This window comes from Bombina bombina, unplaced genomic scaffold, assembly GCF_027579735.1.
Source record: "Bombina bombina isolate aBomBom1 unplaced genomic scaffold, aBomBom1.pri scaffold_398, whole genome shotgun sequence".
Lineage (NCBI taxonomy): Eukaryota > Metazoa > Chordata > Amphibia > Anura > Bombinatoridae > Bombina > Bombina bombina.
In genome coordinates this window covers 285,001-300,023 of record NW_026512801.1, presented here as the reverse complement: position 1 = coordinate 300,023, position 15,023 = coordinate 285,001, and the positions used below count along the sequence as shown (strand labels likewise).

Genomic DNA, 15,023 nt, shown 5'->3' with positions numbered 1-15,023 from the left:
CTTGATAACTAGCCCCCAGTATCTCAAAAAAGTGAGTACACCCCTCACATTTTTGTTAATATTTTATTAGATATTTTAATTTGACAACACTGAAGAAATGACACTTTGCTACAGTGTAAAGTAGTGAGTGTGCAACCTGTATAACAGTGTAAATTTGCTGTCCCCTCAAAATAACTCAACACACAGCCATTAATGTCTAAACCATTGGCAACAAAAGTGAGTAAACCCCTACGTGGAAATGTCCAAATTGGGCCCAAAGTGTCAATATTTTGTGTGGCCACCATTATTTTCCAGCACAGCCTTAACCCTTTTGGGCATGGAGTTTACCAGAGCTTCACAGGTTGCCATTGGAGTCCTCTTGCACTCCTCCATGATGACATCACAGAGCTGGTGGATGTTAGAGACATTGCGCTCCCCCACATTCCGTTTGAGGATGCCCCACAGATGCTCAATAAGGTTTAGGTCTGGAGATATGCTTGGCCAGTCCATTACCTTTACCCTCAGCTTCTGCCCTGCGGCCCAGTCTCCGAGGGGAGGGGATCATGCTCTGCTTCAGTATGTCACAGTGCATGTTGGCATCCATGGTTCCCACAATGGACTGTAGCTCCTCAGTGCCGGCAGCACTCATGCAAGCCCAGACCATGAAACTCCCGCCACCATGCTTGACTGTAGGCAAGACACACTTGTCTTTGTACTCCTCACCTGGTTGCAGACACACATGCTAGACATCATCTGAACCAAATAACGTTATCTTGGTCTCATCGGACCACAGGACATGGTTCCTGTAATCCATGTTCTTAGTCTGCTTGTCTTCAGAAAACTGTTTGCGGGCTGTCTTGTGCATTATCTTTAGAAGAGGCTTCCTTCTGGGACAACAGTCATGCAGACCAATTTGGTGCAGTGTGCGGCGCATGGTCTGAGCACTAACAGGCTGACCCCAAACCCCTTAAACCTCTGCATCAATGCTGGTAGCACTCATACGTCTATTTCCCAAAGTCAACCTCTGGATATGACGCTGAGAACGTGCATTCAACTTCTTTGATCGACCATGGCGAGGCCTGTTCTGAGTGGAACCTGTCCTGTAAAACCGCTGTATGGTCTTGCCCACCATGCTGCAGCTCAGTTTCAGGGTCTTGGCAATCTTCTTATAGCCTAGACCATCTTTATGTAGAGCAACAATTCTTTTTTTTAGATCTCCAGAGAGTTCTTTGCCATGAGGTGCGATGTTGAACTTCCAGTGACGAGTATGAGAGAGTGTGAGAGGGATAACACCAAATTTAACACATCTGCTCCCCATTCATACCTGAGAACTTGTAACACTAACGAATCACATGACACCGTGGAGGGAAAATGGCTAACTAAGGGGTGTACTTACTTTTGTTGCCAACGGTTTAGACATTAATGGCTGTGTGTTTAGTTATTTTAAGGGGGCAGCAAATTTACACTGTTATACAGGCTGGGCACTCACTACTATACATTGTAGCAAAGTGTAATTTCTTCAGTGTTGTCACATGAAAAGATATAATAAAATATTTACAAAAATTTGAGGGGTGTACTCACTTTTGTGAGATACTGTATGTATTTATATGTGTATATATGTATTTACAGACACATATACACATATAAACACATAAATACATATGTATACATATATAGACATATATATATATATATATATATATATATATATAAGCACACTGGAGCCCTTTGCAGTTAAGTAGATGAAAACATGAAAAACCATGTACGTGATATTCATATTTAATAATGGTTTTAACAATGTATTTACTGTAAATATTTCACATTCCAATGTTCTGCACATAGCAGTATTCTAAGGGGCCGATTTATCAAGGGCCGAATAGCCACTGATGCCCCTGTGACAGCGTGAGCTTTCAGGCAGCAGTTAAGAAGCAGTGGTCTTAAGACCGCTGCTCCTTAACTCGTCTGCCTGCTCTGAGGCTGCGGACATCAATATGCCCGATCGCATACAATGGGGTTGATTGACATCTCCTGCAAGCGGCCAGTTGGCCGCAAATCTGCACGAGCCGGCATTGCACAAGCAGTTCACCAGAACTGCTTGTGCAATGTTAAATGCCAACATCGTATGCTGTCGGCATTCAGCGATGTCTGTCGGACAGTCGGTCAGACAGTTGACAAATCGACCTCTAAGTATTTATAGTAGATATAAGTAGATATTTATTTTTATACATATATATATATATATATATATATATATATACACACACTGTATATATATATATATATATATATATATAAATACTTCCAAAAAGCATATAAATTTATTTCCTTAGATTAAAAGACAAACGTTTCGGCACTGCATTGTGCCTTTGTCAATGACACAAAAATGAGAACCAGCTAAGAATGAGTGCAGCTAAGCACCCAAAATCAATATATATACAATTAAAAACATACCCCTTAAATAGTGTCTGTACCCCTTTCGATCTGCCGACATCCGCATGTACACGCCATTCCAAACACACAATACTGACGTCACGCTGACACGCTGAGACGTCAGAGGCATCACGTCAGCGTGCTTACCAGATGACAGGGAACCACCGGGGCTACTATGCGCATGCTCAGAACTTAGTGTTTCAACTAGCATGACAGTTGCCATTGGCAACAGGAATAAATAAACCAACCTATTGCCGCAACAAAAACCTTCCGGGTGTTACCTGTATGTGGCTGGGATGGAGATAAATAGTTTATTTTCACATATGTCAAAAATATATCAAGATGTGATGAACCATATACATAAAGAGCTGCTGATAAATGCAAATACTAGTATGTAGCTCCATAACCACACCGCATCATGAAACAATAATTACATCGTGAAGATAATGCAAAATTATAGGGGTAAAATAATGACAGAATTTCACAAGTAGAACACATTAGCACATTGGCATGTGCTGGTGTGATATGACATGAACCCAATTTTGTAAATTAACCCCATGTACCCTTCAAGCCAGTAGGAGTATGGTAATCAGATTAAATTAAATTAAAAGCGGACACCCTAGGACCCTCATTCTTATGTGGGCAATGTATTGCTTCTAATAGAAAGGGCTAAAATCCAATGTAGTGTTTAGTCCCCTTGGGGCCATAGTTCCCAGTTTATATATCCACCTACTTTCACATAGGAGTAGTTTTTTGCCTCTGTCTCCACGCCTTGGATTAGGGGGTATGTGGTCAATGAGCATTGATCTGATGCTAGACACTGGATGTTTAAAAAGTGCACAGTGGCGTGCCACTGGTTGATCCGATTCACCGCTCTTCAAGGCCACACGGATGGCATGGCAATGATTGGCCATCCTATCACGGAAGGAGGTGGTCATTTTTCCTATGTACACATGAGAACACGGGCAAGTAAGCATGTAAATCACGAAAGTGCTGGTGCAGCTAAGGCGGTAGTTTATTTTAAACCACTGATTTTTGTGGGGATGTTGGAAAGAATCTCCCTTGCACATACTATTACATGTAGTACAGCTTCCACAAGGAATTCAGTTCTGATAGTGTGAATTTTCTGGACCTTAATGTATTTAGGGTGAATGACTCTGGCAATTGGCGGTTTGGTACCAAGTTGTACACCAAGCCCACAGACCGCAATTCATTGCTACACGCCAGCAGCTTTCACCCTAAACACACCAGAAAAAGGGTATTCTCACCTCCCAACTCACCAGGGCACTGAGAAACAACAGCGAGACACCCTTACAGATGATCCAAGTGAAAGAAATGGGCGAAAATTTGAACAAAAGGGGCTATCCCATGAAGGATATCTGTGAAATTCAGGAGAAACTGTTGAACTCGGATATCAAACGTGACATTAGGGCTCCTACTAAGGATGCATCAGAACAACTCAATTTGGTCACCACGTTCACGCCTGGATGTGAACGTTTATCGAATGCTGTATGTCGCCATTGGCCTGTGGTTGGTACTGATCCTACACTACCTTTCCAGAAGATGACTGCTCCAAAGCTGGTCTACCGGAGGGCCAGAAATTTGAGGGACATCCTTGTTAAATCTGACCCAGTGGACCATTATAGAAAGGAGACATGGCTGAAGTGATCGAAGAAGGGCTGCTTCCCTTGTGGAAGCTGTACTACATGTAATAGTATGTGCAAGGGAGATTCTTTGAAACATCCCCACAAAAATCAGCGGTTTAAAATAAACTACCGCCTTAGCTGCACAAGCACTTTCATGATTTACATGCTTACTTGCCTGTGTTCTCATGTGTACATAGGAAAAACAAAAACCTCCTTCCGTGATAGGATGGCCAATCATCGCCATGCCATCCGTGTGGCCTTGAAGAGCGGTAAATCGGATCAACCAGTGGCACGCCACTGTGCACTTTTTAAACATCCAGTGTCTAGCATCAGATCAATGCTCATTGACCACATTCCCCCTAATCCAAGCGGTGGAGACAGAGGCAAAAAACTACTCCAATGTGAAAGTAGGTGGATATATAAACTGGGAACTATGGCCCCAAGGGGACTAAACACTACATTAGATTTTAGCCCTTTCTATTAGAAGCAATACATTGCCAACATGAGAATGAGGGTCCTAGGGTGTCCGCTTTTAATTTAATTTAATCTGATTACCATACTCCTACTGGCTTGAAGGGTACATGCGGTTAATTTACAAAATTGGGTTCATGTCATATCACCAGCACACGCCAATGTGCTAATGTGTTCTACTTGTGAAATTCTGTCTGCAATACTGAGTCATTATTTTACCCCTATAATTTTGCATTATCTTCACAATGTAATTATTGTTTCATGATGCAGTGTGGTTATGGAGCTACATACTAGTATTTGCATTTATCAGCAGCTCTATATGTATATGGTTCATCGCATCTTGATATATTTTTGACATATGTGAAAATAAACTATCTATCTCCATCCCAGCCACATACAGGTAACACCCGGAAGGTTTTTGTTGCGGCAATAGGTTAGTTTATTTATTCCTGTTGCCAATGGCAACTGCCGTGCTAGTTGAAACACTAAGTTCTGAGCATGCGCATAGTAGCCCCGGTGGTTCCCTGTCATCTGGTAAGCACGCTGACGTGATGCCTCTGACGTTGCCATGGCAACGCCGTGCTATGCGTCATGACGCTAGGCACATCAAGCGTGTCAGCGTGACGTCAGTATTGTGTGTTTGGAATGGCGTGTACATGCGGATGGCGGCAGAACGAAAGGGGTACAGACACTATTTAAGGGGTATGTTTTTAATTGTATATATATATTGATTTTGGGTGCTTAGCTGCACTCTGGTTCTCATTTTTGTGACATTGACAAAGGCACAATGCAGTCCCGAAACGTTTGTCTTTTAATCTAAGGAAATAAATTTATATGTTTTAAGAAAAGCCCAGTGAGTGCCTGCTTTTTGGAAATATTTGTATTTTGTGCTAGCAGTGCGCCTTGGCATTACTTACGGTATGATTGTGCAATCCTACTTAAGACATTATATATATATATATATATATCTGTATATAATTATACCTATATACAATCATCTCTCTCTCTCTCTCTCTCTCTCTCTCTCTCTCTCTCTCTATATATATATATATATATATATATATATATATATATAGGTATAGATATATATTTTACCAAAATACTATTATATATATATATATATATATATATATATATATATACATTTGTATTTAAGAATAAAAAGAACATATTCTGCTACGTGAAGAACACTGGAATGTGAAATATTGATATTTTCATGTCGGGTTAGCGCACCTGAGAATATGTGAATGTCACTTTATTTTGCTCTATTGACTTCTATGCGGGAATACGCTAATGCGTGTGATATCCTAACCTCAGCTTGAAGTGAAAACATTTTACTTTCAACTTCTAGCAGAGTTAGTGCACGAGTGAGAGTGCAAAATACCGCTCCACTTGTAATCCTGGCCTGTAGTTGGTAAATCACTATCCGTGCTAATAAAGGTTTCTACGTCAGAATAAGTGCCTGGGGCATTACAACAGAGGTCACCAATGCTACCAGGACCATTCTTTTAGGGGCCCGCAGCCACTGCAACCTCTAAGCTGTGCTTTCACTGCTTTTCTTAGTTGTGTTTATTATTAAAGGGACACTGAACCCAAATTTTTTCTTTCATGATTCAGATAGAGCATGCAATTTTAAGCAACTCTCTAATTAATTTAATTCTATTATCAATTTTTATTAATTCTCTTGGTATCTTTATTTTAAAAAAAGCAGGAATGTAAGCTTACGAGCCGGCCCATATTTGGTTCAGCACCTGGGTAGCGCTTGCTGATTGGTGGCTAAATGTAGCTACCAATCAGCAAGCGCTATCCAGGGTACTGAACCAAAAATGGCCCGGATCCTATGCTTACATTCCTGCTTTTTCAAATAAAGATACCAAGAAAACAAAGAAAAATAATAGAAGTAAATTAGAAAGTTGCTTAAAATGGCATGCTCTATCTGAATCATGAAAAAACAAAACAAATTGTGTTCAGTATGCTGTGAGCTGAACTGTATACTTCCCTCCACTGATTGATTAAAAGTGCGACTTGTGCAAGTCAAATACCAGCTATTAAAGGCTGTGACACACTGCAAGCGGAGCGGTGCGCAGCGTGTAGATGCGGCTGTGCGCGCTCAGTGTGTCCTGCCTTTTCATCTCTGAGCACTCTGCTGCATCAGGTCGCGTAGCTGAGCACTCAGAGATTAAATATTTGAACTTCAGAAGCGATGCAGTGCGAAGAAGCTGCTTCGCCTCGCGCCGCATCACTTGCAGTGTGTCACAGCCTTTACAGCTTTCCTTTGTGTGGTTATCTTTCCAAATGGAGGTGCATGAGGCCAGACAAACAATTCCTGCAATGATTTTGTAACCCTCTATTCAAGTTGTTTTATAGGATTTAACATCTATAGCAGCTGTTTTGTAATTTGTTATCCATTTTGATGCCTCAAATAATTTATAATAGTAGATATTGCCTGCTAAATGATCACACTTTCAATGGGATGTTCTTAAGCAGTTTACTATGAATATATGTTTGTGTGTGTGTTTATGTATGTATATGTGTGTGTATGTATGTGTTATTGTATGTACATTTGTTTGTATGTGTTTGTGTGTGTATGTGTATATATGTGTGTGTGTGTATGTATGTATATGTGTGTGTATGTATGTATATGTGTGTGTATGTATGTGTTATTGTATGTACATTTGTTTGTATGTGTTTGTGTGTGTATGTGTATATATGTGTATTTATGTGTGCACTTATTTGTGTGTATATCTGTGTGCATGATGTATGTGTGTGTGTCTCTTCCCCAAGTGTATTGCTTCAGGCCTGAGAAAGAGAGGACACTCTCTCAAAAACTTGTCTTTTATTATATAATGATAGTCCAATAAAAAGGTATCACTGCATACTGCAATACCCTTTACACACACACATATATATATATATATATATATATATTGCTTATTAGCTATGCTTTGAAAGGGACGCTGTTCAAATGGGGTCCTGCCACATACTTTGCCCTGGGTCTCAGTGACTTTTACGCTTCTAATGAGTCCCCTATACATTTTCATGCTCATACAGGACTGATTTCTTTTTACTATAGATAATAATGTAATCAGCAAAGTAAAAAAAATAAGCCTCTTACTTGCTTTTGTTTATTTCAACGTATGTACAGTCACAAATTTCATCAGGTTTTTCTGAAAAGAGAAAAAAAATAGGTTACATCCTTTATGAAGCAGTGAATGCTGCTTATTTCCTCGCCGGAAATGTAAATTATGAAGCAACGGTCTTAAGACTGCTGCTCCTTAACTCGTCCGCCACCTCTGAGGTGTTGGACAGCAATCATCCTGACCGGATACGATCGGGATGATTTGCACCCCCTACTAGCGGCTAAGAAATGCTTGTGCAATGATAAATGCCGACAGCGTATGCTACAGCGGATCATGTTCCGTCTGACATATGTTAAATCGGCCCCATAAAGTGGAATTATCTGGTTTCCTGTTGTGCAATATGTTAATATTTCATATATTCACAAGAGTACCCTTTCTAAACCAGTACACTAGAAAAGCTCTCTCTATGATTCCAAAGGCCGAATTCTCTAAAGCTATCTGGTCTGATGAGATTCTATAAGATACCTTGTCAGTATTACGAGTATTATAATTGTTTTAAAGGCCATTTCTATCTTAAGAACTGTGTATCTCATTAAGGGGAGTTCATTAATATTATTTATGTAAAGGAGAGACACTTATTTAGCCATATAATAATCAGTAAAATAAGCTGAGGATTTTACTCCATCCCGGAGAGTTTGTAAGAATTGGGCCCCAAGTATCTGGGGGTTACCTTTTAGCTTTGCAATTTTTGTGCATTTCCTAATGCTCATATCTCTCATTAAATACATTGGTGCTTATCTTAGTTATTGAAGGTGTGCATCTTCTACATCCAGTATTCATTTTTATTCCTTAGCTTTTCAGGTTTACGCCTGGTCAGATGGTATTCCTATTTTTCTGCTTATAAGAAAAAGCATCATGACCTTAAAATGTATAGCTTAGAGGAGAAAGGTGATAGGGCAAAAACATAAGCTGAGACCTTTACACAAAAGTTGGGTTAAATCAAGGAATAAACTTCCATAAGAGGTGTCAGAGGACCATTTATGATTGGCTTATTTGTTATTTGTGAGGGGGACATATACCATGTTATTGAACACAGTACAACAAATGACTTACATCAATACTGTAGGTGAAACTCTAAATGTGATTCATACTCATTTTGTCACGCATTGACTATTGCAATCTACTTCTAAATGATATTTCCAAACACTGCCTCTCCCCCCTCCAATCTATTATGAAAGCTTCAGATTCAGTAGCTTCAGAATAATCCACCTAATTTGCCGATCTACATCATCTGCTTCGCTCTGCCAGTCTCTACACTGGCTCCCCATACAATTCTAGAGGCCGATTTATTAATGTCTGTCGGACATGATACACTGTGGCGTATCATTCATGTCTGACAGACATTGCTGAATGCCGACAGCATACGCTGTCAGCATTTAACATTGCACAAGCAGTTCACCAGAACTGTTTGTGCAATGCTGCCCCCTGCAGATTTGCGGGGAATCGGCAGCTAGCAGGGGGTGTCAATCAGCCCGATCGTATAGGATTGGGCGGATTGCAGACCGTAGCCTCAGAGGACCAGTTATGGAGCAGCGGTCTTTAGACCACTGATTCATAACTGCTGTTTCCGGCGAGCCTGAAGGCTTGCGCAGAAACAGGGGAATCAAGCTCCATTCGGAGCTTGATAATTGGGCCCCAAAGTATTAACCCTAACCTACAAAGCACTCAACAGCCTTACTCCCAACTATATTTCCTCTCTCATCTCCAAATATCCCTGACCTGTCCTCTTCGATCAACCTCTAACCTATGTCTTTCCCCTCCTATTATCTCTACATCCCTCTCCCACCTCCAAGACTTCTCACACACTGCTCCTGTCCTTGTTTTAAAGTGATTTTATAAATAAATACCCCTTTGCAATCATAAGGAGATTTTAATATTTTTGAAGTTTTTTCATTTGGGCTCAGATATCCCGACACTGGATCCTTGGAGCTGAATACCCGAGGGAGCTAGCTGGGGGGCTCTTTGACACCCAGACTGCGTTGTCTGCACTACTCATTAGTGCTCCAGAGTCCAGACTTGTGAGTATTCTTCCTCTGAGTGAGTGTAAATGTGTCTGGGATTGGAATCCTTTATATGATATACTGTGCCATTGGAGTGCCTTCCTGTTCTTATATCTTAGTGATAAAGGTGCTGCACTGCTATATTGGTGACTGCTACTGCAAGTATTACAAGGAAACATGGTTTATTCAGGACAGAAACATTAGATTATTTGTTGTTGCTGTTAAAAAAAGTAAATACTGATATCTTTTAGATAAAAGTTCACTAAAGTGCCCCTTTAAGTATACAGGAAACATTTTGCTTTCATGATTTAGACACAGCATTCCATTTTTAAAAAGTTTGCATTTTACTTCTGTGATCATATTATCTTCATTCTCATGGCATTCTTTGTTGGAGAGATACCTAGGTAGGTTGAATGTACATGCCTGAAGCACTACATGGCAGGAAATAGTGCTGCCATCTAGTGCTCTTGCTAATGTATTCTTGCAAAACTGCTGCCCGACACATGCACGCTTCTGAGCTTACATTTTAAGTAGATTGGAAAGTTTTTGGTTTTATGTCCCTTTAAGATAACCTACTGTCTAATATGTTTTACCCTTTTTCAGTGTGTGCAAACATTGTCCATTATTGTAATTCCATAGTTTCAAACATCCATCTCTTCCTCCAGAAATCAGCCTAAAATGCACAAATAAATGTCAAACATCCACATAAAAATACATAGCTACTTTATAACTTGCTGTATATTTGTTTCTTTATAGTCTACGTGAAAAACATTGACCGTTTCAAAACAAACATACCTCCTTTCACTGAGGTCAAAGGTTATACATGTTATAGCGGCGTCTCCATGCGCATCATTAAACTCAAATACTGGTTTTCCGGTATCAAAATCCCACACTTTTACAACCTAAAAGATAAATAAATAAAAAAAAATAAAAAAAAAAAATGAATAAACATGAATATTTAAACAGCATTATAGGGTTATTAATTACTAAAAAAAATGCTATATAAAATGATGTATGAAAATCAGCTTTAAGTCTGTAGTCTTTACTTCCACTTCTAAATGGAAATGGAAAGCGCATAATTTTAAGACTTAAATGACAGTAAAAAGGAACTAAATAGGCCATGAATTTATATTGCTTAAAAGGACACTGAACCTAAAAAAAAATATTTTGTGATTCAGATAGAGCATGCAATTTTAAGCAACTTTCTAATTTCCTCCTATTATCAATGTTTCTTCGTTCTCTTGCTATCTTTATTTGAAAAAGAAGGCATCTAAGCTAAGGAGCCAGACAATTTTTGGTTTATGTACCCTGGACAGCACTTGTTTATTGGTGGGTGAATTTATCCACCAATCAGCAAGAACAACCCAGGTTGTTCGAAAAAATGGGCCGGCATCTAAACTTACATTCGTGCTTTTCAAATAGAGATACCAAAGAATGAAGAAAATTTGATAATAGGAGTAAATTAGAAAGTTGCTTTAAATTGCATGCTCTACCTGAATCACAAAAGAACAATTTTGGGTTTAGTGTCCCTTTAAGTACATAAAATGAAATATAAAAAGGTTTCTGGGCTGGTGAGATTCTATTAGAATGTTCGCCAGTCCTTCTATTAACCTGGTGGAATTCTATAATCTCACTTTTTACCCTGAAAACAGGGTGTCTCGCTAAGGGGCGTATACTGCATTTTCCTATGGGAAGGCGATGCATAAAGAGCAAAATGAAAATAGTAATTTAAACATCATACAAAACAAATAATTAAACCATTTACACAAAATATGCAGGGAAAAATTGTATTGTTAAGGTGCATCAAAAATTGTAACAAATTTGTTCACAAAAAAAAAAAAATATTTTTCAAAAATGTAAAATTTGTATGTAAACAAGAATAAATCATATTAAAGGGATATGAAACCCATTTTTTTTTCTTTCATGATTCAGATAGAGCATGCAATTTTAAGCAACTTTCTAATTTACTCCTATTATCAATTTTAATTTGTTCTCTTGGTATGTTAAAGGGACAGTCTACACAAAAATTGTTATTGTTTAAAAAGATAGATAATGCCTTTACTACTCATTCCCCCGCTTTGCACAGCTAACAGTGTTATATTAATATACTTTATAAAATTTTAACCTCTAAATTTCTGTCTGTTTCTAAGCCACTTCAGACAGCCTCTTATCACATGCTTTTTTATTAGCTTTTCACAGCAGGAGACTACTAGTTCATGTGGGCCATATAGATAACGATGTGTTCACGCCCAGGGAGTTATTTAAGAGTTATCACAACACAATACTAACTGCAAGTCAATAGATAATTAATAAAAAGTAATGTGATCAGGGGTCTGTCAGAAGATGCTTAGATATAAAGGTAATCACAGAGGTTAAAAGTATATTAATATAACTGTGTTGGTTATGCAAAACTGGGGAAGGGGTAATAAAGGGATTATCTATCTTTTTAAACAATAACAATTTTATTGTAGACTGTCCCTTTAATTTAGTATGTTATCTTTATTTGGCTAAATGTAGCCACCAATCAGCAAGCACTACCTAGGGTACTGAACCCAAAATGATCTGGGGCCCGATCCAATAAAAATCGTCGCCCGCAAAAGCTGGCGATGCCAATATTTGCGCTGGTTTGGTATCCTATATACGGCGTAACCTAGAAGTTACGCGCGTATATTTCTGCCGTCGCCCGTAGTTTTTTGGGCCATAGGCAGGTATACCAAACCAGCGCAGTTTGGTATCCAATATACAGCGTAAGGACTTACATGGTGAAAATGGAGAAATCTTACTCCATTTTTACCTCGCCACAAAAAGCAGCCGTAAGAAGCCTTACGCTGTCTATTGGAGCCCCGTAACTCCCTAATCTACCTGCTAAATAAACCTAACACCTAACGCATGCGCAATGTCTATCTAGCTGTCAACCGCGATCTGCTAAATAAAACCTAACGCATGCGCAATGTCTATCTACCTGTCAACCGCAATCTGCTAAATAAAACCTAACACCTAACGCATGCGCAATATCTATCTAGCTGTCAACAGCGATCTGCTAAATAAAACCTAACACCTAACGCATGCGCAATGTCTATCTACCTGTCAACCACGATCCCCCGCCGCAATCCCTAATAAAGTTATTAACCCCTAAACCGCCGCTCCCGGACCCCGCCGCCATCTACATAAACTAACCCCCTACTGTGAGCCCCTAAAACCGCCACCATCTAACTGATCTATCCCCTAATGTGAACCCCTAAAACCGCCACCATCTACCTTATCTATCCCCTAATCTGACCCCTTACACCGCCGCCACCTATATAACATTTATTAACCCCTAATCTAATCCCCCTATACCGCCGCCAGCTACATTAATATTATTAACCCCTAATCTAATCCCCCTAAAGTAATAAACTCTATTACCAGCCCTTAAAAGGGCCTTTTGCGGGGCTTTGCCCCAAAGTAAACAGCTCTTTTGCCCTATAACCTGCCCTCCCTACACCTCCGCCACCTATATTAATAGTATTAACCCCTAATGTAAGCCCCTTACACCGCCGCCATCTATATTAAAATTATTAACCCCTAATTTAATCTACTTACCCCGCCGCCAGCTATATTATCTATATTAACCCTAAGTATATTATAGTTAATATAGTTATTACATTATATATATTAACTATATTAACCCTAATTATATTAGGGTTAATATAGTTACTATAGTATTTATATTAACTATATTAACTCTATCTAACCCTAACACCCCTAACTAAATTCTTATTAAATAAATCTAATTCATATTATAAACTAAAATATTCCTATTTAAATCTAAATACTTACCTATAAAATAAACCCTAAGATAGCTACAATATAATTAATAATTACATTGTAGCTATGTTAGGGTTTATATTTATTTTACAGGTAACTTGGTATTTATTTTAACTAGGTACAATAGCTATTAAATAGTTAATAACTATTTAATAGCTACCTAGTTAAAATAATTACCAATTTACCTGTAAAATAAATCCTAACCTAAGTTACAAATACACCTACACTATCAATAAATTAAATAAACTACAAATATCTATCTAAAAATACAATTAAATAAACTAAACTAAATTACAAAAAAAACAAACACTAAATTACAAAAAATAAAAAAAAGATTACAAGATTTTTAAGCTAATTACACCTATTCTAAGCCCCCTAATAAAATAATAAACCCCCAAAATAAAAAAATGCCCTACCCTATTCTAAATTAAACAAGTTCAAAGCTCTTTTACCTTACCAGCCCTTAAAAGGGCCTTTTGCGGGGCATGCCCCAAAGAAAACTGCTCTTTTGCCTGAAAAAAAAAAACACAACACCCCCCCCCAACATTACAACCCACCACCCACATACCCCTATTCTAAACCCACCCAAACCCCCCTTAAAAAAACCTAACACTACCCCCCTGAAGATCTCCCTACCTTGTCTTCACCCAACGGGGCCGAACTCCTCATCCTATCCGGGCGATGTCTATCCAAGCGGCAAAGAAGAATTCTTCATCCCAGCGATGTCTTTCTCCAAGCGGCAACGAAGAAGTCTTAATCCCGGCGATGTCTTTCTCCAATCGGCAGCAAAGTCTTCTTCCATCCGGCAGCATCTTCAATCAAGCGGCATCTTCAATCTTCTTTCTTCGCTCCGCCGACGCGGAGCATCCATCCCGGCCGACGACTGAACGACGAATGAGGTACCTTTAAATGACGTCATCCAAGATGGCGTCCGTCGAATTCCGATTGGCTGATAGGATTCTATCAGCCAATCGGAATTAAGGTAGAAAAATCTGATTGGCTGATTGAATCAGCCAATCAGATTTAAGTTCAATCCGATTGGCTGAACCAATCAGCCAATCGGATTGAACTTGAATCTGATTAAGAATTTAGTTAGGGGTGTTAGGGTTAGATAGAGTTAATATAGTTAATATAAATACTTTAGTAACTATATTAACTATATTAACCCTAATATACTTAGGGTTAATATAGTTAATATATATAATATAATAATTATATTAACTATATTAACCCTAATATAATTAGGGTTAATATAGTTAATATAGCTGGCGGCGGTGTAGGGGGATTAGATTAGGGGTTAATGTGTTTAATATAGGCGGCGGCGGTGTAGGGGGATTAGATTAGGGGTTAATACATTTATTATAGGTGGCAGCTGTGTAGGGGGATTTAGATTGTAGGCAAAAGAGCTGATTACTTTGTGACAAAGCCCCGCCAAAAGCCCTTTTAAGGGCTGGCAAAAGAGCAGTTTACTTTGGGGTAATGCCACGCAAAAAGCCCTTTTCAGGGCTATTTGTAGGGTTAGACTTAGGTTTAGTGGTAGGGATAGTTTA

General features: G+C 38.9%; 1 protein-coding gene across 1 annotated transcript in view; it reads right to left on the bottom strand.

Moving 5' to 3' along the window:
* Nucleotides 1-15,023, bottom strand: part of LOC128644541 (WD repeat-containing protein on Y chromosome-like) — a 385,306-nt gene that overhangs the window by 145,336 nt on the left and 224,947 nt on the right. Inside the window, exons 17-19 of the mRNA XM_053697119.1 lie at nucleotides 10,462-10,568; nucleotides 10,251-10,339; nucleotides 7,642-7,687 (exon numbers count right to left, since the gene is read on the bottom strand). Coding sequence (XP_053553094.1) covers nucleotides 7,642-7,687; nucleotides 10,251-10,339; nucleotides 10,462-10,568 — 242 coding nt within the window. The remainder of the gene's footprint in view (nucleotides 1-7,641; nucleotides 7,688-10,250; nucleotides 10,340-10,461; nucleotides 10,569-15,023) is intronic.